Raw genomic sequence first — 27,068 nt, forward strand, 5'->3', positions numbered from 1 at the left:
AAATTCAAAGCCAAAGTCACATGGGTGAAGAAAACCTGTATTTCATCTACCTTCGCATGATGGCATTCAGCTCCTCTGGGTATCTAACAGGAAGAGAAGGCGTGTCACCTTCAACGATTTTTAAAACAATGGACAAGAAATTGTGACCAGTGAATGCGTGATTCATGCAGCACAGCTCATAGAGAATGCATGCCAGTGACCTAGAAGAACAGAAACAAAGATTTTAAATGGCGGTGTGGGGAAAAGGAGGGTAAGGTGTGACTCCAGATGCGTTTATCACCCACAGTCACGAGCCCATTAGAGCTTGACCGTGAAGCACCTCCATGTACTTTCCTTGCCTGATAGAAAATCCCACCTCCATACTGGTCCTATCTATTCAACATAGATTTGCAGAGATAGAAGTGAAATGGGCAAACAGAAGCTAATCTTGGACACCTACGGAACTAGAGAAAAAACACACACGAACGCCTTGTCAGTCTGAGGCAGAGATTTCCAAACATTTATAACCCTCAACTTTCCTTTTTCACTGGAGAGAAATCAGCATTCTTTACTAAGACAGTTGGGTGGCATGGTGCATGGAGCACTGGACTTGGAATTAGAAAGACCTGAATTCAAATCCTGTCTCAGACACGCATTAGGCATGGAACCTTGGGCAAATTACTGAACTCTCAGCCGTCATTTCTTCAGCTGTAGAATAAGGAATAATAGTAAAAGCACCTACCTCACAGGTTTGTTATGAAAACCAAATGAGATAACACACACACACACACACACACACACACACACACAGAGCTATTAATATCATTGTTTACCAATCTTATGATATCTTCCATCCCTTTTGCAGGCAGATAGCTACCTGCATGGACAACTGAGTATTCTAATGCTTATTTGATATTCAGCTGGGCATAATGAGTAAAGGACTGGTCTTGGAGTCAGGAAAATCAGGGTTCAAGCCATGCCTTTGGCATATGCTAGCTAAGTGGTCATGGACAGTTATTTAACTTGTTGGTGCTCCCAGGCAATTTTCTAAGACTGTAAGTTACAGAACTGCTTATCTGTATTGGTGAAGGGAATTTTCCCATTTAGATTTCCCCACACTGATGAAATCATCCTATTGGGGCAGCCAGGTGGCACAGTGGATAGAGCTCTGGCCCTGGATTCAGGAAGACCTGAGTTCAAATCCGGCCCCAGACACATAACACTTACTAGCTGTGTGACCCTGGGCAAGTCACTTAACCCCATTGCCTAGCCAAAAAAAAAATCATCCTATTAAAAAAAATCTGTTCTGAGTATGACAGTCCAGAGCACTCAAGTCCTGTATATGTCCAAAACAGTTTTGAAGTAACCCTGAAAGAAAGCACGTCTAAGTCATAAGAAAATCTTCTTAAAGAGATCTGGTCAATATTGCTACTGTAATATTGTAATTTTTCAGTCGATTTGCAAAGAAATTTGGGTTTGTAAGATTTGACACAATCCAATTGGATCTAGCCTTTTGTATGAATCCAGATAGAAATCTGAAGGTAGAAACTGGAGGAGTGCTCCCCCCTCTGGACTCCACCTTCAGTGCTATCAGGTAGGTTCAGCCACATCCTTTTTTTTCTCCAACCAGACAACTCCTACTCACTAGTCACTGCCCTCGACTCCACACCTGCAGGGATCTTTCTTCGTCTAGGTGTAAGGACAGGAGAGGAGTGAATGAGAAGGTATGATCCAACCTCCCAGCCCTAGCCCAAACAGCAAACTCTAATTCATTTTATCCCAGGACAAAGTGAAAACAAACCATCCTCTGGGATGGGAGGGAGAGAGAAATGGAATGCACTTTTATTAAATGTCTATTACGTGCCAGGCACTATGCTCATAAGTGCTTTGCAAACATCTGATAATCTGAAATTGGAATTGGAAAAGGAGGGCTTAAGTGGTACTTCACTAGCTGCCCAAACTCTCAGCTGGGGAAAATCAGACACTCCTGTTCCTCTAACCCAGGGGACGAAAGCAGCAGCAGCCTCCAGGGAGCCTGGATTCACTCACCAATCATCTCCTCCATGCCCAATATCTCTGCCACCACCATGTCTCACTTAGAAAATCCCTACTCTGTCTCCAAACACTTCCCTTGAAAGTGTCTCTAAAAAGGATTGCACAAAAACATTTATAGCAGCTTTTTTTGCGGTGGCAAAGAATTGGAAATTGAGGGGATGCCCTTCAATTGAGGAATGGCTGAACAAATTGTGGTATATAAATGTAATGGAATATTACTGTGCTATAGGAAATGACAAGCAGGATGATTTCAGAAAATAACCTGCAAAGACTTAAATGAACAGATACAGAATGAAGTGAGCAGAACCAAGAGAACACTGTACACAGTCACAGCAACATTGTAAGATGAACATCTGGGAGTGACTTAGCTATTCTCAACAATACAACGATCCAAGGCAATCCCAAAAGACTCATGATGAAAAATGCTATTCACCTCCACAGAAAGAACTGATGGTGTCTGAAAACAGACCAAAGCATACTAGTTCTTTATTTCTTTCCTTCCTTTCCTTTCTTCCTTCCTTCCTTTCTTTCTCTTTCTTCCTTTCTTCCTAGGTTTTCTTCCACAAAATTACTAATATGGAAATGTTTTACATGATTACACATGTATAACCTATATCAGGATGCTCACTGTCTCATAGAGGGAGGAGGGGAGGGAAGAATGGATAAAATCGGAACTCAAAACAAAAAAAATGTTAAAAATTGTTTTACCTGTAATTTGGGGGGAAAATAAAAGACTATTTAAAAAGAAAAAAGAAACAATCTCCAACACTATTTCTTTGAAACTACACCTCCTAGAAACTGATGAAGCCAGGCTGTAAACCCTCCTTTCTGCCTACAGAGTCCTCCTACTGTAAAGCCTACTACACTGACATTTATTAAGTATTTATCATGTTGAAGGCACTGTGTGTGTCACTGGGCACACAAAGATGAAAAATAAAAACACAGCATAAATGAATAAGGAAGACACAGGAACAAAAAAGAATAAAGAAAACTCTATTGTGAAATTACTTTATGACATCAGTAATCAATCATATGACAGTCTGTTATGTGTATATATATATATATATATACGAATTTTAACTGTGTGACAAAGATCCAAAGTATTCACGATGACACATTCCTCATCTCCTTACAGGGGAGAGGCGATGGACTCAGGGTGGAGATCAAGACATGTATTTTTTGGATGTGGCCAACATAGGAATTTATTTTGTTTGACTGTGCATATTTGTTAAAAGAGTTTTTTTTTTTCAATTTTTCAAGGAGGGATGAGAGGAAGAGAAATTAGCTTTTTGCTTATTGGAAAAAAAAACAAAATCAAATGCGTTAAAGGAGTATTGTGGACTCTTTAAAATAGGACAGTGAGTATCCAGAGCAAGCTAACACTTTGGGTATCAGAAATTTGGTAGCTATTAATAAGGAGAACACACTGTCCACTAGTTTCTAAATGAAGTTTACTGTGAAAGTGGCTCTAAAGAAGGACCAAGCATGCTCAGAGGCAGGACAGATTACTGTGCCAGAAAGCACCTGGAGCATCTTCTGTTTGAAGGGCCACAAGATGGGGGAACCAGAGGCGGGGCATAGAACTTGGAGAAGCAAGCACAGCATTTCTTCTGATGAGCAATATTCTCTCCTGCTAAAGTGAAAACCAGAGTAAGTGGAAACCTGAGGCAGAAGCGAGGCTGAGGGGGTTTTTACGCAGGGTAGAGCTGGCCACAAGCATACAGGAGCCTTGGACAAACCTAGAGAGAACCACAGGTGATGTTCCTTTTATTCAGATCCTGCCTAATTCCAGTTTCAAGAGTCGTCTTTTTTAAGAAGCAAGTATAGGTGGGATGGGAACAGCTATTCTAAGAACTGCATCAGCTCCCTGTCCAAAGGGGCCATTGGCCATCATGAGACAGATTATCTCCATTGTTATTAAAGGTGCTTCTTATACTTCCAGTATCTCATTGTTTTCCCTGGTTCTTCCATTGCCTTCTCTGTCTTGAAGGAAAAACAATATAATAAACTTTGCTTCTTGGTGGGTTTGGTCTCCACTCCTACCTGCTCATTTGGAGCTCCCAGAGAATGCCAACAGCATGTATTCATGCCCTGTAAGAACTCCCATCTCAAGACTAGATCAGGGCTACTTTTCGCCAAAAGGAATTTGGCTCCCATTTGTTAACCTTTTGATATGCACCTTTCCTCCCTGGCCCTGAAAAGAACCTGGCTCCGGTGTGTCTCTCTTTAGCTCCATTTGAAAGCAAACTTCTCCCCTTTCAGTTCCCTTCATTATCTATTCTCATTGTCTGTTCAAATCTCTGAGACCTTCCAAACATCTGGACCTTTTTCTCAACCACCTCCCCCCTTCAACTGGTCTTTCCCACTGTTTTACCTTCCTATGGCCTTTGGCCATTTCCCACCCTTAATCCTAGCTAGGCGCCAAGAGGTCCAGGACCCAGGAGTTCTGTTCACCCCAGCTTACTAGCCACTCCCATCCAGACCTCCTTAGACCCCTCCTCCAGTCACCCCAAACTACTTGGCCACTCCTAGATCCCTCCCACAGTCTTTCTGTACTTGTGATTCACCTTTGCCCCATTCTGATGCTGAGCTTTCCTCACACCCAAAAGGCTGAGACTGCCTCATGCCAGCTCGTCCTTACGAGCAGCGTCATCTGGCTTCCTTAACCCCCCAGCCCCTATTTAGAAGCTGGGGATTTCTCAAGCCCAAAGGCTGAGCCTCTCATGGTCGCTCGTTCTTACGGGCGTCACATGGCTTAAGATCCACTTGGCCTATCCACACTGGCCCCCATTTAGATCACTGATGTTTGGGTTCCTTGGGAGTCTGGCCTATATGCTTTATCTTTAATAAACTATTTCTCTGGCTGGAAGAAGATTTGAGTTGAATTCATTCAGGCAGACCCGTGTCACAATCTTGGGGTTCAGCACCCTGAAACCCCTCCACCTCTTCAGGCATATTAGTGTTCCCACTACCTACCTCATGGGTTTGCTCTAAGGATCAAACAACTAAATGTAAAGAGCTTAAAAACCATAAAGGACTTCATACAGGCCAATATGCATTACTATTATTATCATCATTACTATAGTAATTAACCATATCAGTAAATATTATGTTTTTCTGTTCTGTTTTCCTTGTGGGCAGGGGAAGGAGAGAGATTTGGATTGTATACCATATGTTCCAAATGCTATCTTTATTATTGCAAACTGGAGGTCTCTAAACTCTCAAGTCTTACAGAGGAGTACAGCCCAATAGTCTTAGGTGGGAGGGTGGAAGGAGAATTAGAGCAAGAAGAACAAGAAAGACTAAAGAAAAATGTCAGTTGTTAGTTGAGCTCAGGGCACACCTACTATCCTAGCCCTACTCAATGGTGTGCTGGAGTTGGTTCAAATTGTTTCCTGAAACCTAATTGTTAAATTTTCAGTGTGAAATTTAGAAATTAAAAAAGGTCACAAATTGGGGCTTGTTTTATTGTTCTGTTAATTGTCTAGACCTAAGAAAGTGATGGGAAAATGTTAATAATGCAGACTAAACGTTGAAATGTGTCATTACAGGTTTTTTTTTTCCTGGAGAGCTGATTGTTAAACATTTACTAGCACGCCCCTGGTACTACCAATGAGCAAGGTGCACTGAAAGACAGAATCAGGAACCTAATGAGAGGACCACACAAACCAGAAGATGAATTAGTCCAATAGCAAGGCATCATGTTGGGAGCTTATTTCATTGGGAAAGAAAATTACAGAAAAACTGAGATTCACCAATCAACCTATCAGTCAACCAGCATTTACTACTTGCTATGTATCAGGCTGGAGGCTAAGTGCTGAGGATACAAAGAAAAAACAAAAATAGCCCTCGCCTTCAAGGAGTTTACATTCTAATGGAGGAGACGACATATATAAATCAGAACACACAAAAGAAAATACAGAGTAGACTGGCTTGAAATTGAGAACATGCCTATTGACCTGAGTCAGGAGTCTAGATCAAAAAGTAAGAGATTAGCCCAAGAGAAGGAAGACAGTAGAAGCGCTAGTTCTCTAGCCCAGTTTTCAGGGAGTGAATACTGGAATTGATTGATGGAAAAGTTAATACACAGAATACCAGCATTGACTGATACAACTTTACCTCCCTTTTTTAAAATCAACTGATTTTGTTATACTTTGTAGTAAATTCCTTTAAATATATATAAGAAAGTAGGGGAATGTGTTGTCTTCTGCAAGGTAGGGGGGAAATGTCATGTTCCCTTCTACGAGCTGGAGTAGAAGTTAGGATACCCAGAAGGAAATACGGTGGCAGCTAGAGACCAATAAATAACAGCAGCAAATCAGCCCGGGGTTTGCTAGAAGAGAATAGTAGCACTTAGGATCTGGTCGTTGGGGTGGGGGGGGCAGCCATAGACTCCTTTGCTATGGTGACAAAATAATGAGGTTTTCTATCTTTATAGAAAAAGCATAATTGGGTAGAAAAGTGAAATATATTCTATATGATATCTGGGCAAAGTCTAGGACACTAGGACACTCCCTGGTGACAGAGAATCCAAATTATAATGAGGAAGTCAATGTATGTTGATCCCCTGCTCCACAAAGTATGAATTCAGGACTGGTACATGGAAATGTCCCAGGCAAGACTGATTATTATAAAAATAAAAGGAATGAGTTTATGTTGTAAAGTAGTAAGAATGAATGTTTGCTCTTGTATTTAAAAATGCCATTACAGAAATGACTTTGTGGAATTTTGTATAAACAAAGAAAATAGTGTGACATTATCGTGGGAGTGGGAAGCATAGAAATCTAGAAGTACATGGCAAAGATAAACCATCATCACGGTACAAATTGTCAGAGTTATGAATAGCAGGCAGGTGAGGACACTTTCTACGAATTGCTACTGAATTGATTTTAAACAGTCAATGTTAAAGAAATTCTAGCATACCAAAAATGTGATTTATAAAGAAACTGGCCAAGGAGAGCAATGTACTTTTCTTGCTGTGATTTTTTAAAATACAATGATTAAACATCAGTAGAAAAATATTGTTAAGGCTGGAGGAAATAACTCTTATCCACAGTGAACAAATTAGGACACACCCTTACAATGAGAGCAATTTCAAAAGAAAAAAAATCTATGTCTAAGCTGAAAATTAATTACACAAAAATTACCGCATAAAATTGATTGTATATTATGAAAGGCGTTTGAGGGGTTTTGTTTTGCATTTCCTTCAAATGCTCTCTGGTTCTTTGTCTCAAATTATTCATGTCTTGCCAAGAGCAAAATGATAGTCTTTACCTAGGTGTTTGGGGAAAGTGTCCTCTAATATTCAGATCCTTCTAATGTTATTTGAAATACTAATAAACTATTCTCTAAAATGAAGTCAGGCACTCCTAGAATTTACATCCAACCATCACAGCTCCAAGAGACACATTCAATACATGGATGCAGCAATGTTATAACTGATACTCTAGTCACACGGATATTGGGGGGCTGTGGCACAGTGCAAAGAGCAATGAACTTGGACTGAAAGGACCTAAATTTGAATCCTGGCTCTGTCATTTATTACCTGTGTGACCTTGGGCGAGTGACTTCATCTCTCTGGGCCTCAGTTTCCTCATTTGTAAAATGAGGGGATTAGACCAGATGGCCTCCAGAGCTCCAGTCCTCTGACCTTAGGATCCAGCTAATGCAACTTCCAAATATATCTAACAGGTGTCCAGTTGCTTGGGCCCATACTGTACCCTTGCGATGCTTCACACATATGAGTTGATGGACCAATGCAAACACATTATCCTGAATGGAAGAACCTCCTGTTAATGGCAGAGTAGCAAAGTAGGAAACTAGAACATTCTTATTATACATTAGAAGAACCTGGCTCATGAATAATTTTGACAGATACTTTATTAATTTTTTTGTTGGGACCCAGGATTTCATCAATATGGGGAACTCTTGATATGGAAACCAACTTCAGCGATGGAGATCTGCAATTCCTCTGTCTAAAAGAGTTGCCTGAGGCGCTGAAGAAGTGATTTGCCCAAGGTGAAGCAGTTGGTATACAAGTGTCAAAGTCAGGATTTGAACCGGAGTCTTCCAGAGGTGTCAAACAGGAGGCCCGAACTCAATTAAAATGTCATTGGGAAATATTTAAAAAAATAAAGAAAAATACAATAGAACATAGATAAGGTCAACATGTGGTTTTCTAGTGGTCCCTGTTTCTGTTTGAGTTTGACATCAAGCAGCTGTTCGTTTAGTGAATTAAAGTGATATAAATTGAGGCATTGCTAAAAGAAAAAAAAAAAGGTTGTCTCCTTTCTGTTACTTCGCCACCATACCTTTGCGTGGTATGTGTGTGCTCAAATTCACGTAAAAGGCAACACTTCATCTCAGTTAACATCTGGACTATTTTTCTCTCTGAGTTCAGAGTTAAACAAGTGGTTTATCAGGAAATGACTTCCCAGTGGCCGAGAATTACTGAAGCAAGACTATGCCAGAGGAAAGATGGGGAAATTCCAGCTTACTCGACAGGGTGGATGCCCAGTTGTTCATCCTTCGTTTTCACAGAGGCCCAGTGACATCACAATGTGGGGGTCGGGGCACAGTGTGTTGGGCTGTGGCTGATCAGCCCAGTATAGGGTGGGCAGTCAGGGTTTGAAGCTTATACCATTCAGGTTATGTAGAAGAATAGACTTTTTTTTTCCAAAGATGAATCCAATTCAGACTCGGGGACTTATAATGCTGAATGAGGCCATTGTATTCACACCCAGGTCTCCTAACCTGGTCTTTCCAGGAAGGATGAAATGGGGGAATAGTGATTGGTTCTGGATTTCCTGAGGGGAAAATAAGTAAGTTCTAGGTTTTCATTGAATTTTACAGTCTAGAGAGAAGTGAAATTGAGGATCATCCAAAAGGTCATAGAGAGGTCCATGGCGGGCATGAAAATGAAAACGTTACAAATGAAAAATTACAAAGCAGACACAGTATAAAGGATATTATCAGAGAAATGTAGAACTGAAAAAAAGAGAAGGGTCAATCACATGGCAAAAGATAACTGACGGGCAGCCCATGTGCCTTACTGACATGCACATAATGTCCAAAGAATAGGAGGAAGTCTCCTGGTTCAGTGGGTTGACTCCTATAGAGGATTTACAAGAGGACGAGGATGCCCGCTTCACAGCATGGGCAGGCAAGGCTGGACTTTGGGAGAGGCATGGATCTTCACTGTCAGAGAGATGCCTCCACTGATGAAAGCACAGACCCACTGAGGTAATCAGATAAGCTCTAGGTTTACTTCTCCTATTAACTTCTCTCTTGTTTGCGTTGTTGGCTTTCTTTTCCTACTCCTGAATCTTGAGCAGATGTTGACAATGACTATATTTTTAGCTTTAAGGGACTGACAAAGTTTGTAGGAACAGATTTGAAATTTAATGAGAAGTTCAAACTATTTTTACTGATGTACACTGTCCTTAATTTATGTAATATGAATTCTATGTGCTTTTGTGCCCTGAAGGCTGCAATCCATATGGCATTCTTCATCATATTCTACAGCTTTTAGTCCTCGCATTGGAAGTGACTATTAGTGAACAGAAATTGAAACCGACTTTGGTTAAAAACAAACACCAACACCAAGTGCATATTCTGTGTGTTTCTACTGGAGAAACCGACGCTCTATATAACAAATACCATAAATTCTAACAGGGGAAGGCTTGGCTTTTTAACCTGCTTCTGGGAAAGGTTCCAATTTTCACTGGAGCAGCTATTTTTGAAATTAGCAAAGCATTACTGGCTTAGATTAAATGATACAATCACAGAATTATCTACTAAACAGATATTAGAATGAAGCTGCCTGCCTGGCTCCCCAAATTTTAGAACATTTTCTAAAGAACAGGAAATATATGGCTTTGTTTTCTCAGAGGCCACAGAGTAAGAGGGTATTTACTTAAATTGGATGAACGCTCTCTGGCCACACTTAAAGTCACAGACTTCTCGCCTTCCTTCTGCCCCTTCAATGTGCTTGTCTTCCAAGGTTATATCCTTGGCTCTCTTTTCTCTCTCTCTCTCTCTCTCTCTCTCTCTCTCTCTCTCTCTCTCTCTCAGCCATCTCATCCACTGCCACGGCTTCAAGCACTACAGCTTTGCACATGACACCTAGATCTATTACTCCATTTCCTGATTCTCCCCAGAACTCTAGGTTTGTATTTCTAACTGCTGCCTGGACAGCTTCATCTAGTATCCTGACAGCATCTTAAATTCAACATGTCTAACACTGAATTGATCATCTTTCCAAAAACCAATCCTTCCTTCACATTGTGTGTGTATGTGTATATATGTATACATGCACACACATACACAGGTCCACAGGGGTAGATATCTTTTGATCTCATAACCAAGGAGGGGAAGAGAAAGGTATTGCGTCAGTCACCTCATCACTAGTTTGCATTAATTAGTACTAGAATTACCACAGTAACATCAGAACACCATCTACTAGATCAGGCTAGCAGTGGGAACTGAGATAAAGGTCAAGGGTGAGGCTTAAAGTACTGGTAGGTAGCCGTGCATGGCTCCAGTGGAAAGCATCCTGGACTTGAACTGAAAAGGGCAGGGTTTCAGGTTCGCCTCTTCCACTAACTAGTTATGTGAACTTGAACAAGTCAGGTGACCTATGTAAGCCACCGTCATCTATGAGATAAGGATGATACTGTTTGTACTGCCTACTTTGCAGGATTGCCAAGAGGCTCAGATAAGCTATGTTTGCAAAGAAGTGACAAAAATATAAAATACTCACATTAGCCATATAGTGTTATATAAACATGAGCTCTATGTATGTGTGTGTTACAAGACTTTTCAGATCAGTGTGTACATGACATATTGTGTGTGTGTGTGTGTGTGTGTGTGTGAGAGATTCTCCTTTGTTCTTTCAGTCGTTCCGCTAACCACATCTCAAGCAGGGGAAAAGGATAGCTGAGAAAACAGTTAAGGTGACTCAGAGGAAAACGTGGGCTTTATTTAGGAACCAGGACATGATTTGCATTTTCTTTTTTTCAAAGTACAACCAACTGTGTCTAGGTAAATAAATTAATTCCAGAGAGACGTAAGTTAAGAGAGGTGCTGAGCAATAAATGGAAGGCTGCAATCAGGTGTGATCCTGGGCCTATTTATTACACCTGAACTCCATAAAAATTACCATCTGTCTAAGCCCACCAGAACTATTTGGAGGATTGCTGCCACTAAGGCTGATAATGAATTGCAAATGTAACTGGGGCAGTGACTTATCTCAAGGCAACCCAAATCATTCTTAGCTATCTGTCATCACAAAATCTGCAAAAGCCCTGAAAAGAAAATAATAATTATAATAATCCTGATAAACAGTAAAACATTCAGGACTCCTGAGAACCTTTCTTCTGCTTCAGAATGTTTTGCTGATCAATTCCATTTAGATGATATTCAGATTTGGAAATAGACGCTTTTAGTTTATTCTGATATGTTCGTGTCTTTCATTTGCTCATTCATTTACTCATTCAACAAGCATTTATTAAATGCTTACTAGATGCCAATAGTGTGATAAGCATGGAGGATAAGGCAGGATGAACCAGATTGCAGCCCAGTGTCTCTTTTAACTTAAGTTTCTCTGGAACTGATTTATTTGCCTAGACACAGTTGTAGCTTGGAAAAAATACAATGCAAATCACATTCTGGCTTCTAGATAAAGCACATACTTTCCTCTGTTTCACCTTAACTGTCCTTTCCCCTGCTTTCAGGATAATTAGCCTGATAGTATAATAACAAAAATGAAACAGTCCCTGCCTTCAAGGTGCCACCGTTCTATTAGAGAGAAACAACATGGACAGAAAAGAAACAGAATACATACGAAGCAGACTCACACCATATACATAGAGAAGTTTCCAATAGATGCATGATCTAGATATAAAAAAAAATCACATCATAAATAAATTAGAAGAGCAAAGAGGAAGCTGCCTTTTAGATCTAGGTAGAGGCAAAGAGTTCATGAACAAATAAGGAATATAAAAGGTCACACTAGATAAAATGGGCGATTTTAATTACATAAAATTTAAAAGGTTTTGTGCAAACAGTAACATAATTAAAATTAGGAGAGAAAGAAGGAAATGAGAAAAAAATCTTTGCAGTAAGTTTCTCTGATAAAGCTCTCATATCCAAGATATGTAAGGAACTGATTCAAATATACAAAACAATTACAAATGACAAAACAATTACAAAACAAAATACAAAAGTCATTCCCCAATAGAAGAAAGGTCATAGGATATGAAGAAGCAGTTTTCAGAGGAAGATATCCAAGCTATCAACAATAATATGAAAAAAATGTTCCATCACTAATTATTAGAAAAATGCAAATAAAAGTAACTTTGAGATTGTACCTCAGATCTATCAGACTGGCAAGAGGAAAATGACAAACGTTCAAAGGGCTTCAGGATAACAACAACATTAATTAGTCCACTGTTAATAGATCTGTGAAATTGTTAAGCCATTCTGTAAAGCAATTTGGGGCTATGCCCAAAAAGTTACTAAATTCTGCATACTCTTTGACCCAACAATAAATAGACCACTTCCGGGTCTATACTCCAAAAAGATCAAATTAAGAGAGAAAAGGCCTATATATACAAAAAACATTTTGTTAGCAGCTCTTTTCATAGAGGCCAAAAAATTGGAAACTAAGGGGAGGTCCAGTTGGGGAATGGTCAGACAGTATATGAATGTAATGGAACATTATTGGGCCAGAAGAACTGGGAAGATTTCTTTGAAATGACAGAGTGAAGTGAGCAGAATTCCAAGAACAATCAATACAATGAAAATGTTCTCTCTCCAATATTAAAGAGACAAGCAACTTAGAAAAGCTTTAGAACTCCGATCAATTAAATTACTAACCATGTGTGCTGAGAACTGAAGCTGAAAACAGGTCATGCACTTCCCGCTAAAGAGTTGATGAATTTAAAATGCAGGGAGACACAAACACTTTCAGGGATAACCAAACATTTGTTTTTGCTGGACTGTGCAGGTGTATGAAAACGTTTTCTTTTTCCTTTTGAACATTTGGGTGGGACATCAGTGGAAGGGACATATTATAAATGCACATAAAAATAAATAAGTTTGTTAAAATTTGTGTACATTCATACACATAAAACATGAAGTGGCAACAAAGTGATTTTCAGTGTGTTTGGGGTTCATCTTTCAAAGAGGGAAAGGAAAGAGAAAGCCATGAGGTTAGTTTTATTGAATGATAATATATCTAGTGTCTACCTAGTATAGTACTTGAATGTAGTAGTATTTTAACAAATGCTGAGTGAATTGAATTCACTAGGAAAAATTCACTTACATCTGTTTTGGACTGGTCTTATATTTTGGAATATATGTGTGTGTATGTATTATATATATATATATACATATATATATATGTATGTGTTTGTGTGTGTGTGTGTGTGTGTGTGTATATATACAGGAATATAAAGATCCTTATCAGAGATATCTAATGCCAATTTTTTTTCACAATCAACCAATTCTCTTCTTACTCTAGTTATGTTGATTTGATTTTCTTTGTGTAAAAGCTATTCGATTTCAAATAGTTGAAATTATCAATTTTATCTTTTGTGATTACCTCTATCGCTCTGTGGCTAAGAATATTCTTCCCCAGTTGTAACTGTGATAGGTATCTTGGCCTAGTTCTCATCTAATCTTTTTTGAATGAACCTTTAATATTTAGGTCATTTATTCATTTAGAGCTTATTGTGGCAAATGGTATAAGATATCGGTCTCAACCTCATTTTTCTCACAATTCAATTTGTCCAGCAGTCCTTGCCAAACTAAAACTTGTTCCCCATGTAATTTTGGTTCTTGAGTTGATCAATTACTGGGTTGGTAAAGTCAATTATGTCTGATTCTTCATTCCAAGTAATTTTGGTTCTTCAGTTTATCAAACATTGGGTTAGTAAAGTCAATTATGTCTGATTATTCATTATCTAGTCTTTGATTTTCTATTTTCTAAACCATTACTAAACAGCTTTGATGATTACTGCTATGTATCTGTTTGTAGAGGAAAACCAAGTCAACAAAAGCATTAGATGTTCATTTAATCAGTGGTCCAAATATAAGTTTTGGATGAAATTCAATTTTAGTAAAAATTCTTCCTGATTACAAACAATTGAATTAGACATCATGGATTCATGTTAAAAGAGGAGTTTTTTTTTTAATAAGATTGGGACTAGAGCTGCTATTTTGGTCAGTCAATGAACATTCATTAAACATTTACAAGGTTCCAGGGGCTATATTAAGTGCTAAGAATGCAAAGAAACTGGAGGGGGGGAATGGTCCTTGACCCCAGTGAGTTCACAATCTAATGGGAAATAAAAAAATACAAAAATTGCACATACAAAATAGGTAAGATATATACTGTAAAAATGGGAGATAATCTAAGGGTTGTATGGTGCAGATGGACCTCTGGCAGAATGCAGGCTTTCAGTAGTCTTGAAGAAAGTCAAAGAAGCCAGGAGGAAGAAGAGAGGGAGAGCATTCCAGGTTTGGGTGACAGCCACTGAGACGGCAGAAGGTGGAGTGCGATGTGCAGAGAGGATAGATGGGGAGTAATGTGTAAGAAGACTGAAAAGGTAGGAAGGGGCTAGATTACGAAAGGCTTTAAATGCCAACCAAAGGATTTTGTATTTGCCTGGAGGTGATAGGGAGCGGTGAGAACTTACTGAGTAGGCAGGGGTGGTGGACCTTCATAATTGGACCTTCCTAGGAAAGTCACTTTGAATGGAGGATTGGAATGGGGAGAGACTTAAGCCAGGCAGATCCCTCCCCCCGGAACTATTGCAATAATCCAGGCATGAGGTGATGAGGGTCTATACCAGAGGGGTGACAGTGTCAGAGGAGAGAAAGGGCCATGTTGAAGAAATGCTGCAGAGGTGGAATTAACAGGCCTTGGTGATAACTTGGACATGGGGGTGGTGAGAGTGAGGAGTCCAGGATGACCCCCAAGGTTGAGAGCCTGAAGGACTAGGAGGGTGGCATTGACCTGTACAGTAATAGGGAAAATAAGATTGGGGGAGGTTTAGGGTGAAAGATAACAAGGTCTCTTTGGACCTGTTGGTCCAAATTTGGGTGTGTTGAGTTTAAGATGCCTACTGGACATCCAGCTTGAGATATCTGAAAGACAGTTAGGGGTTCATGATTGGAGGTCAGGAGAGAGTTTGGGGCAGGATAGGTAGATCTGCAAAACATCAGCATAGAGATGGTAATTAAATCTACGGTAACTGATGAGATCACCCAGTGAAGTAGTACAGAGGGAGAAGAGGGTCCAGGACAGAACCTTGAGGGACACGTATGGTTATAGGGCATGGTGTGGAGGAAGATCCAGCAAAGAAGGGTCAGACAGGTAGGAGAGAACGATGAGACGTGATGTCCCAAAAATCCAGAGAGAAGACAGTATCAAAGAATAGGGAGTGATGGTGTCAAAGGCTGCAGAGAGATGGAGGAGAATGAGGATTGAGAAAATGTCATTAGATTTGGTGATGAAGAAATCATTGGTAACTCTGGGAGTAGTTCCAGAAGAAAGATAAGGTCAGAAGTCAGATTATAGGGCATTAAAGAGGGAGGGGAGAAAGTGGAGGCACTTACTACTGTAAGTGGCCTTTTTTGAGGAGTTTAGCTGCAAAGGGCAGAAGAGATACGGAATGATAGTTAACAGGGATGGAAGGACCAAGTGAGAGTTTTAAGGATGAGGGAAATATGGGCATGTCTGTAGGCAGTAGGGAATAAGCCAGCAGATAGGAAGAGATTAAAGATAAGCGAAACTGTGAGATTGACAGAGGAGGAAAATTTGTGGGAGGGGATGGGGTGGAATGGGATCACTTGAACAAGGAGAGAGGCTAACCTTGGTAAGGAGTAAGGCTACTTCATTATGGTAGAAGGCATCTGAGTGACAGAGGATGAGGAAGAGGGGAGAAGAAACTTGTGACAAATGGCCTTAATTTTTTATGTAAAATATGAGGCAAAATTCCCATCTGAGAGGGTGGGAGGAGGAGGAGCCATGGGAAATTGTGTTGTTGTTCGTCCTTTGTTTTTGAAGAGGACTAATGACATCACAGGAGACTTCTTGACTTGCACTGTGAACTGGATTTAAGTGAGGCAGAGTTGCACAAAGTCATCAGCCTCACTCACTCTTTCAGTCATTGAAGTCCTAGTGGCAGGACAAAAAATCAAGGTGACAAACAGTGGCCCAGGGAAGCGTCAGATGGATGACCGTGGCTTCAGCTGCCTTCATGGCCCTTGGAACAAAATGTTCTCATCCGCGCATTCTGCCACCGGAGATCATGCTTGGCATGATCGGGAGAACCACTGTGAAGAGTGGGATAGTAAGCTGATAAGGGAGGTATAATAGGATTGTCCAGCAGCAGCAAGATCTCAGTTGAAGTGGTATGACATAAATTTATAGTGACTCAGTCAGAACAGTTGCAGAATTTTCTCCATCTTCATTTAGCAGCATTTACATAAGAACATATCAGAGAATTTAGGGTAGCTAGGGTGTATATTGCATATTGGGGAATGACATGTAAGAAGATTAGAAAAGTAGGGAGAAACTAGGTTGGGAAGAGCTTTAAATGCCAAAGGCAAGCAAGAGGCATTTGTGCTAAGCACAGGGGATACAAATATAAGCAAAAACAAAGTTAGCCCCTGCCCTCAAGGAGCTTACATCCTAATGGGGGAAGAGGACACACAAAATGGAGCTGAAAAGCAGGAGATATGAGGGAAAGTACCCATGTAGGGTCTCCCCAAAATGGAGACCCCAGGAGGAATTCACCAGTAGGAGAAGGGGCAGACATGGCAGAGGGATGTTCCAGATGCTGAGGGAAGTTCCAGGGTGAGATGGTAACTGAGGGATGGTGGCCAAACCCAGGAAGGAAAAAGCAGAGTTAAGAGGGCACTACTAAACAGAGTTTAAATTTCATTCCAGAGTGTAAGAAGCCACTAGAATCTATTAAACGGGGAGGGGAGTGAACAGGAGGGTTAACACCATTCTAGCAAAATCACATTTCAAGAATATTATAAGTATGGTATTTACAGTCACTGGTGCTAATATAAAACATATCATTCACTCAAGAGTATTTCCAAATTGTAATGAAACTATTCTGCCATAAACAGATGTTCCAACACTGAAATCTACTGCTGAGTTTTTAACCTTACAAGACCTAAATTTTCTCCTAGGGCCTCCCAGACATTGCCCATCACACTTTTCTATCCATCACTGTAATTGGACATTCACTTTTATTCTTGCCGTTCTCAGTTTTACAGTGGAAATTTCATTAACAGATGAGGCCATCTTTGATGTGGATATAATCAAAGTCATTACCACGTTCATATTAAGTTTGTCATTTGGGGCTGAGGGCTGCTGGCTTCTCAGCTCTCATCTCGTGGGGTAGAAAATAATCTCTATGAAAAGAGCTGCAAAGGAAAGCTGCATCTCCCAGCCCATGCTTCACAACATCCTAGAGGTTCTGACAAGAAGGTTGGCTTGACTCAGATATTCTTGTGACTGTGTGACTCATGTATCTTCAATAGAGTGCAAGGGACTGAGGCTGTTTCTGATGTGCTGTGTACAAGAAACGTAAGTGTGGGAAATCACAGACACTGCGGAGGACAAAAGCATCTTCTGGGTGTGCAACACGTATGTGTGGATTTGCTGTCACCGGATGTCATCTCTCGGATAGAAAAGGGGATCAACATTTGTTGAGAAGAGGAAGCTATTTTCTTCTTTGTTGCCAGGAGTACCAAGAAGCAAAATGATACAAGAGTGTGTGTAGGTAGAGGATCTGAGTGACAAAGATCATGGATTTAGAGTGAGAAAAATTTCAGAGGACATCCAGTCCGACCTGGTCAGTTTGCAAGATGAGAAAACCGAGGCCTGGAGAGGTTAAGTGAATTGTGCAATGATACCCTACAGAGCTGCGATTTAAATCCCCTAACCCCAAATAAAATTCCCTGACCCCAAATCCAATCTATTTCCCACTGCATAAGGCCACCCCTCTATATGCGCTCCAGTAAGTACTTCCCCTTTATTCAAGTGAACCAGGTAAACAGCAGACCCAGTGACTACTACAATGTAAACGGAAAGACTAGCAACAGCTACACTACTGCTCCTGCTATCACAAAGCTGAATGGGGTGTAATTATAGTGATCAAGCTCAGCCCTGAAGAAGAGAAGAGAAAATGCACCTCTTTCTCCTTCCCAGAAGTGGGAGACTATGGGTGTGGAACACTACATGGACTGTCAGATTTGGTTAATGTGTCAGCTTTCTGTAGAGTTTTCTTTTTTTTCTCTTTCCTGTTCTCTTCCTTCCTTCCTTTATTATTCTTTGTTAAAAGGTGTGGCTCTCTGGGGGGAAGAGAGGGAAAGATATATCTGGAAACTAAGGTAACACAAAAAAGAAAAGATGTTAATGCAAGGATCTAAGACATCCCCAAAGGTCTCATGATGGAAAATGCTCTCCACATTCAGAGAAAGAACTATGGAGTTTGAATGCAGATCAAAGCATGCTATTTGCTATTTTTTTCTTCTGTTTTGTTTCGTTTTCTCTTCTGGTGGTTCCTCCTATTGGTTCTAATTCTTCCTTACAACATCACTAATGTGAAAATATGTTTAATAGGAATGTATATGTATAGCCTCTATCAGATTGCATGCCATCTTGGGAAGGGAAGTGGGGAGAGAGGGGAAGAAAAAATGTAAAACTCAAAAGCTTATGGAAGTGATTGTTGATAAATCAAAACTAATAAAAAAAAGAAAAGATGTTAATAATTTTTAATGTTAAAATAAAACAAACTAATTACAATGATGTAGGACATTACCCTATACTCCTCAGGTACCACACACAGGCTCAAAGATCTCAGGATGATTCTCCAACATGTGGCTTACTGTTTGGGGTGGTCATCCATCTCCAGGTGCTATCAGCTAATTTCTTTATTAATTATCTACTCAATTTCTAAGGCAGTTAAGAGTATGTTCTGATATTTCCATTTAAATGAACAGAAACGTACAATCTCTCATTATAATCAATTAACTCTGAACCTTCACCCCAGCTCCTAAATAAACCACAGAAACTTCTTTTCCCAGAAACATATACTTATTTCTCAAACATCAATATTACTGGCTATGCAACTTAATAATAGTATAGCAAACAATACAAAGACATATTTTAATATTTCAACAATGTATTAGTTGTGAGAAAAAGTACTACCAGAGTCACCTCTAACCATTAGCTTCAACTGTTGACGTCTTCTCAGTTCTGGAAACACAGTTCCATCATTCAGTTCTCTCAGATTGGTTGTTAAAAGTCTCTCAAGAATTCTCTTCAGGATACCTCTCCACATCATTCTTTTCAGGAAATATCTTTTTAGTCTTTCTCTGAGATGACAGCTGACTCCCTCAGTCTTTCAGGAAAGAATCTTTTAGTCTTCTCTGTGCCTCACGGGGGTGGGAACAACATGATTAATTATTTTAAAGGAAGCAGGCTCCAGGGCTAGTAACTATCTCTGTAACAATTAAGGAATGTTAATTATTTTATATGACCCATCAACATCTTGCAGACCTTGTTAATGAACCCGAGTTGGCAGACGCTCTGGTGCTTAGATGAGTTTGTCAGGGAGATAAGACCCTCCTTAATTATACAAGGACAGGCAAGGACATAATATACCTTTTGGGGAAGATGACAAGTTGGCTCATAACTTTAAACTAACTCAGAGAAAAAACTGACTCAATTATAAAATTAATACAGCATAAAGTTAAACTCCTACAGCAGAAACTAGGAGTACTATCAGTTCTGCTATTTGCATAAATATAATCTTATATTGAATGATGAGAATACTAATAATTCACTGTTGTTGTTCATCCTTTGTTTTCAGAGAGGACCACTGACATCACAGGGGACGTCTTGACTTGTGTGAATTAGGTTTAAGTGAGGCAGAGTTGCACAAAGTTGTTAGGCTTACTCTTTCTTCCAGAGTCATCAAAGTTCAGTGGCAAGACAAAAATGACTGTTCATGGCCCCAGATGCAATGGATGACCCCACTGATGTCTTCTACTTACGTTCAAGTGAAAACCTTCTGTGCGTTTAATAGAGAGTAACAGGCTTTGAGGCAGATCAGGACCAGATGAGAGAATTATTCCTGACTGTCCTGTTTAAAACCTTATAGAACATCTCTTTTTCCTGAAAACATGAGCTCTATAAAAATGTCCATATGACTATTTTTTTGTCCACAATCAGATGGAGATAACATTACATATTATAATTTTTTTAAAAAGAGTACACAAGTAAAATGTCCCTTCTATTTTGGGCCCACATCTAAGTTCATTTGAATACCAAATTATCAAACGGTCAAGGTCATGGTTAAGCTGCCCCATCAATATTGAGTAACCTGAAATATTTACATACTGCCTCAGGAGGGGTATTCTTATACTATGATATGATCCTAGATTTACCCTTGAAATGACCTCAAAGTTCATCTAGTTCTACTGCTCATTCTACAGATAGGGAAACTGAGGCAGGTAGGGGTTAAAGTGATATTCCCACAGTCACACAGCTAGTAAGGATCTAAAGCCAGATTTTAATTCAGTTCTTCCAGACTCAAGGACCGGCACTCTCTCCACTGCATGACCTCTGTCTGTGAAGAGCCCATATCCCTTTTGTTGTTATTGTTGTTCAGTAGTTTCAATCATATCTGACTCTGTGGCCCCATCTGGGGTTTTCTTGGCAGAGATACTGGAGTGGTTTGCCATTTCCTTCTCTAGCTCATTTTACACATGAGGAAACTGAGGCAAACAAGGTGAAATGACTTGCCCAGGGTCACCCAGCTAGTAAGTGTCTGAGGCCAGATTTGAACTCAGGAAGGCGAATCTGTGGTGCCGCCAAGCTCCCATATCTCTTACAAAGGAATACATGTTTGAAACATTTTTCAGAAATGATTTTGAATAGAGGCTTAAACTGGTTTCATGATATGGCCTAAGGATTTCCCTGGCACATTAACAAAGGAATCCTCTCACTGCACCTGTCGCAGAAAACCCATTCACTTTTCAAAAGAAATTACTTAAATGCATCAAGATGAAAGGGTATCAGAGAAAAGTAACGCACTTTCTATGAAGATGGGACATAATTTTAAAATGAAAGCCAAGAGCGTGGTTACAACTAAGCGCACTCTCTGGTGCCCATCAGGGATATTTATTCAGTTTGTTTAATGCTCATATCCCAAGGGACCTTGAGAACTTCCTTTAATGATGATGATGATGATGATGATGCAGATAATAATGACTGATATTTATACAGCACTTTAAGGTTTAAAAGGCCCTTCACATACGTTATTTCATTTGCTCTTCCCAACAACGAGGAAGTGTAAGTAATAAAGGCATTATTATCCCTGTTTTACAGATAAGGAAACGGAGGTTATATCAGAGGATGGATCTGACTAAAGTCTTCCTAATTCCAAGGCCTGCGTTCTTTTGACTACATGAAGCTGTCTCTCAAGAAAACACCGCAACAGTCAATTAAACTCAAATGAAGCGAACCTTCTAAGTCATTACAATAAATCTCTCAAATTCTGTAATAGAATACAGAAAAAAGCCAACCACCAAGATCTCAAGGTTTTCTTATTTCCCCTCACGTCAAACAATTATTCCTTGGCTAAAGGAAGAAGAACTAAGGCTTCCCACAGGACAGCGGGTGGAGATCCAAGCAGAGGGCAGAATTCCTTCCTCACCTCACCACAACCAGGATACTCCACCAGAAAGAACAGAATGCTCACTCACCAAATGTCAGACTTGGTGTCATAACCTTGATGTTTCAGCGCCTCGGGGCTCATGTAGTAAGGCGTCCCGGTGAAAGTCGTTGCCAGGTCACATGATCCCATTAAGAGCCGGGAGACTCCAAAATCCCCTCAAGACAAAAATTAATCTTATTATTACTTCTAAAAATTAACCAAATCAATTCAATTCATTATCATACCCTAGGAATTACGTAATTAACATCAATTTTTTCCCTCCAAAATATTATTTTTCTTTGTTTCAGGGATAACTGCTCCCCATACAAGGCCTAGAATTCTAGGGAAGAGACCCTCAGCATACTGGATGGACCCCACGGAGGAATTATGGAAGAGAGGTGCACCAAATGAGATGGCATGCAACAATTAAATGGGTACCTGCGTCAAAGTGTCCATTGAAATACTCAAGCATATTATTTTTCAAAGAAAAAAATGAAAGTCATAGTGTTAATTCCACAATTATATAATAATGGCAACTACCTTCATGCTTCAAAAATGTATTACTTCATTCTCATGACACCAGTGAAGCTCAAGGTCCATGTGCAATTTTAGTAGACTGTGTTCAAGGGCTGGTGTGGCCAAAAAAACCTGCCACTACTCTGCTGCCAAAGAGGTGACTAGCCTCACTGGTGACCAACACCTGGCCAACAATGGACTCCTCCTTAGAGAAGAACCCTGGGGAAAGGAACATCTGGTACAAGTCAACAACTTGGCATAAAGACAAAGCTGCATTTGATACAGTCAGTGATTTTGGCAGAAACAGGAAAAGTTTCAGCCTCACCAGCAAAAAGGAAATTTCATGCGCAAATAAAAACCTATGGTTTTCCAAGGCAAAACTATAAAATTTAAAAATCAGATTTCTGCCAGCCACCCCCTGCTTATTCTTCACTAATTACTGTTGCTAGGTTTTATGTTTGCTTATTCTATTAAAAAAAAGAAAAGTTTAGATTAGTAAATCTAATAAATAATCATTGAGGGTTGGTATTGAGGTCTAAATAATTACCAGAAAGGACAAAAGGTTAACAAAACTATTTCATCCCCACTTTAATTATCTGTAATAAGTGCTTATGGACATCAGAAAATAAGCAGAGAACCTGTAGTAATCCATTAAGCCAGGAGACAAGTCCAATTAATTGCAAATTTTCTACATAAGTGGGCATATACTTTTTTCTCCCATTTAGAGAGCATAGGTTACAAAAACAAGATAATGGATTTTGGTTTCAAAATCGATTCAGACTTATGTTTTATGGATCCCGGTAAAAATGAGAGATTATAGTGTTTATAAACTAATGAATTCCTATTAACTAAGCCACTCCCAATACCATGCAATTTAATTTGATATGCAAAGACAGTTAGAATTCAGTGTTTCGCTACTGCACAATTACCAATATAAAGAAAAATCTTACCAATTTTAAGTAGGTTATTTTTCAAAAAAATGTTCTTTGCTTTTAGGTCCCTGTGAAGTATTCTCCTGGGAAAGGAAAAAGAAACTCAGCTTCATTTCAATCATGGAATTGTATATTTGCAAATACAACTATGCTGCAATTGGAAAGCCCCATACCTATATATTTTCATATTCATGAAAAAAACACTGTTGCAATGTTTTGTTTGGAATATGGAGCCATTAGACACAAAATAAAAAGCATCATCATTTTTATCAAAAATTCACAATGTAGGGAAATTTATTTGGTTTTAAGAGCAAAAGACATCCTACAACAAACAATATATATTATTATTATATCATATTATAATTAAAGAACATGCCCACAGAACTCTTGGGAATTTATATATGCCAAGAGACAAACAAAACCTTATGTAAATAATAAATAAAATCTTTGCAAGCATATTTTGCTTTTTATGGAGTATTGGTCTGGAGATAATCATGACCTGGGATCTTTTCACTGAAAGCCATCCTTATAGAAGATGACCTAGGGGAATGGTTCTCTGCCCAACTTTTTGTCTTAAAACCCCTTTTCACTCTGATGAATCACCCTCAAAGAGCTTTATTTTATGTACACTCAACATCTAATGATGTTTCCTGTATCAGAAATTAAAATGTTTCAGTATTATTATGAAAATAACTTTGACCTTACAGACACTTTAAAAGGGTCTTGAGGAGCTCCAGAGGTCCCTGGGTCATACTTGGAGAACTCCCGGTCTAAATGTTCTAATTAACTAAATATATCCTATTAAAAATGTTATTATTATACGGCACTATGACCCAACTTTAGATGAATGAGTATCTATGATGAATGAACAGTGATCCTTTCGGATGACATGTATATTATCTGATTGCACACAATGACAATACATAAAAATAATAATACTAATAACTCCATCTCTAATGTGCCCTTCCTATCTCCATCTCTGTTTTCCTTCAAGATTCAAATCAGGTACTAGATTTACTGTATTAAGATCTTTGCTAGTCCCCATACCCCCCACTTCTTAGTGCCTTCTCATTTCTCCAAAGTTACTGTTTTGTATCTGTTTTGTAGGTGATATTTTGATATATATACCCTTATACGTGTAGGCATCTCTCCCATTACAGTATAAGCTCCTTCCTCCATGGAAAGGATTTTTTTCCTTTGTCTCCTCAGTGCCTAGAACAGTGCCTAGAACAACATATAGAGAACCAAATGAAACAATATCAGCCAGTCAACAAGCATTTATTATGCATGTGCAGGCACCATGCTAAACAATGTGGGGGTAAAAAAAAAAAAGCAAAAAGTAGCCCCTGCCTTCAAGGAGCTTACATTCCACTGGGGAGTCACAACAGATACACATGAACAAATACAAGGTAATTTCAGGAGAGAAACTAGAAGAGATTTTATGTAAAGATTTGTACCTGAGTCGAGGCTTGAGGGAAACTAGGGGATCCTAAGAAGGGAGGAAGTTTTCAAAGGAAGGCATTCTGGGCAGAATCCTGGAGTGTGGTGATGGAATGTAGAAACTGGGGAACATCTAGTGGGCCAATCGGCCTAGAACACAGAGCTTCAGGTCTCCTGGGATTTCCTTTGAGAACGTAGAGTCGTTCTCACAGCATAATGAAGCACACATTTCCTCCATACTCCTCTGGAGGAAATCAGTTTCTCAACTTTTGTCTGGATTGAGAGCCTCCTCCATTGGCATGGATCAAAAACCTTCAAGAGTGGCCTCTACCAGGATGAATTTTTCAGGATGAAAATTCAACTTCAGGATGATTCCTCTTCTCTCCCTTCTCTATACTATCTCCCTCAGTGATCTCATTGGCTCCCAGGGGCTTAATGATCATCTTTGTGATTCCCATACCTATACATCCAGCACTACTATCCCTCCTGACCACCAGGAGGCATCACTTTTTGGACATCTAGAACTGGATGGCCTGTAGGCATCCCGAACTTACCGTGTCCAAAATGGAACTCACATATCTTAGCTTCTCAAACCTTCACTTCCAAACATTCCTATCACTGTCAAGGGCTCACAACCTCACCATTTTCAATCCCTTACTCCCACTTAACCCAAGTATTCAGTCCATTGCCTCATCTGATTATTTCTGCTTTTACCACATTTATACATCTCCTTCTCTCCACCTGAATAGTCACAGCCTTAGTTCAGGACCTCATTACCTGGACTATTGCAATAGCCTTCTAATTGCTTGCCCTGCCTCAATTCTCTCCCTACTACTCAGCTGCCAAATTGATTTTCCTAAAGTTTAGGTCTGGCCATGTCAACCCCCTACTCAATAAACTCCAGCGGCTTCCTATCACCTCCAGGATCTGCCTAGAATTTTAAAGCTCTTTACAACTGGCCTGTTCCTACCTTTCCTATTTTCCTACACTTGATTCCCCTCCAGCCTCTATCCACAATAGCCTATTTCTGGTTCATCGAAAGAGGTGCTACATCTCCTATCTTTGTACCTTTGTACAGGCTTTCTCCTATACTTGAAATGTTCTCCCTTCTCACCCCTACACCTGAATTAAACAAAAAAAGTTTCAACAACAGTATTCATTGTAGCTTGACTAGAGTCTAATGTCTTCAGAAAAGTTTAAAAATAAGATTAATTTGAGAAATAAAAATAATAGCACCTTGGGTTGATAAAGGACTTTTTTCTTCTTTAAAAATAACTCAAAACATTTCAACATCTGTTACCTGATATTCCCTCCCTCATCCACCCACACCATAAAACGTCTATGAGAAATGATGGGACATCTTTCATGTTCACTTCTGATTAAAATTTTTTAATGAAAAATACCTTTACTTTTAGGATAGGGAAACTGAGGCACAAAACAGTGAAGTTAAATGCTCATGGTTGCATTCCTAGTCAGTGGCCAAATGAGGAGCAGAACCCAGATCCCATTATGTCAGTACTTTTTTCTCTAAGTCACATTTGCTGCATATTGTCAAAGACCTAAGTCTAAACGTAAACAAAAGGTATAATTTTCTGTATGAGGAATGATTTCCCCAGCCCCACACTTTGGCCATTTTGTATAAGGTATGACTTTTCCCACACTACCTGTGGGATACAACAATCCAATTCTAACTGCTGGTCCTGAAAGTCTCATGGTTCCATGGTTACCTATAACATCTAACAGAAATGAGGCAAACAGTTTCAATACTTGTGATGGAGTGAAGAGTAGGTTTCATTTTGGTTTTTAATAACCCTTGGGGCTGATTTTTTCCAAAATGTTCTTTCATTCTAGCCCAAGATCTATGATCCCGTGATACTAGGAAACATTCTCTTTCCTGGAAACCTAAAGCACAGATCAGTATTATTTAAGCTGAAGCTGAGCTAAACTGTACACAGAAGAGGTAGCTGCCCATGTCAATGTGACCTAGAGAAAATCACCCAAAGGTAGCACCATCATATCTCTTAACCTTCAGCTAGACATGTCCTGAAATTCTCATGGTTGCTACAGACTCCCATTTTGCTGGTGATCTCCAGAAATTCTTTTTTTTTTTTTTTTGGTGAAGCTTAGGGCTTCCTATTTCTCCCAGGCTTGACGTGCAGTGGCCACTCATAGGCCCAACCCCACTGCTGATTGGCACAAATTGGCTCCATTTCTGACCTGGGCTCCTCCTCAGCCAGCCTGGGTTCCCCCTCTTCCACCTCCATATTGGTGCCAAACTTAGTACAGACACCCAATCAGCTTTATTCCTACTGTAACTCAGAATTAATTTACTGAAGATTAATAACCCAATCACCTTTCAGAGTCTTAAGGAATGAAACACGGGACAGGTTATGAAGTG

General features: G+C 39.6%; 1 protein-coding gene across 3 annotated transcripts in view; it reads right to left on the reverse strand.

The window, feature by feature from the left end:
• Positions 1-27,068, reverse strand: part of NEK11 (NIMA related kinase 11) — a 272,217-nt gene that overhangs the window by 155,795 nt on the left and 89,354 nt on the right. For all 3 annotated transcript variants that reach the window (XM_027872170.1, XM_027872168.1, XM_027872169.1), the window contains exons 5-7: positions 23,249-23,313; positions 21,832-21,958; positions 51-200 (exon numbers count right to left, since the gene is read on the reverse strand). In XM_027872170.1, the coding sequence (XP_027727971.1) occupies positions 51-200; positions 21,832-21,958; positions 23,249-23,313 (342 nt within the window). The remainder of the gene's footprint in view (positions 1-50; positions 201-21,831; positions 21,959-23,248; positions 23,314-27,068) is intronic.

The sequence above is a fragment of the Vombatus ursinus genome, unplaced genomic scaffold, assembly GCF_900497805.2.
Source record: "Vombatus ursinus unplaced genomic scaffold, bare-nosed wombat genome assembly UNPS02014799.1, whole genome shotgun sequence".
Classification (NCBI taxonomy): Eukaryota; Metazoa; Chordata; class Mammalia; order Diprotodontia; family Vombatidae; genus Vombatus; species Vombatus ursinus.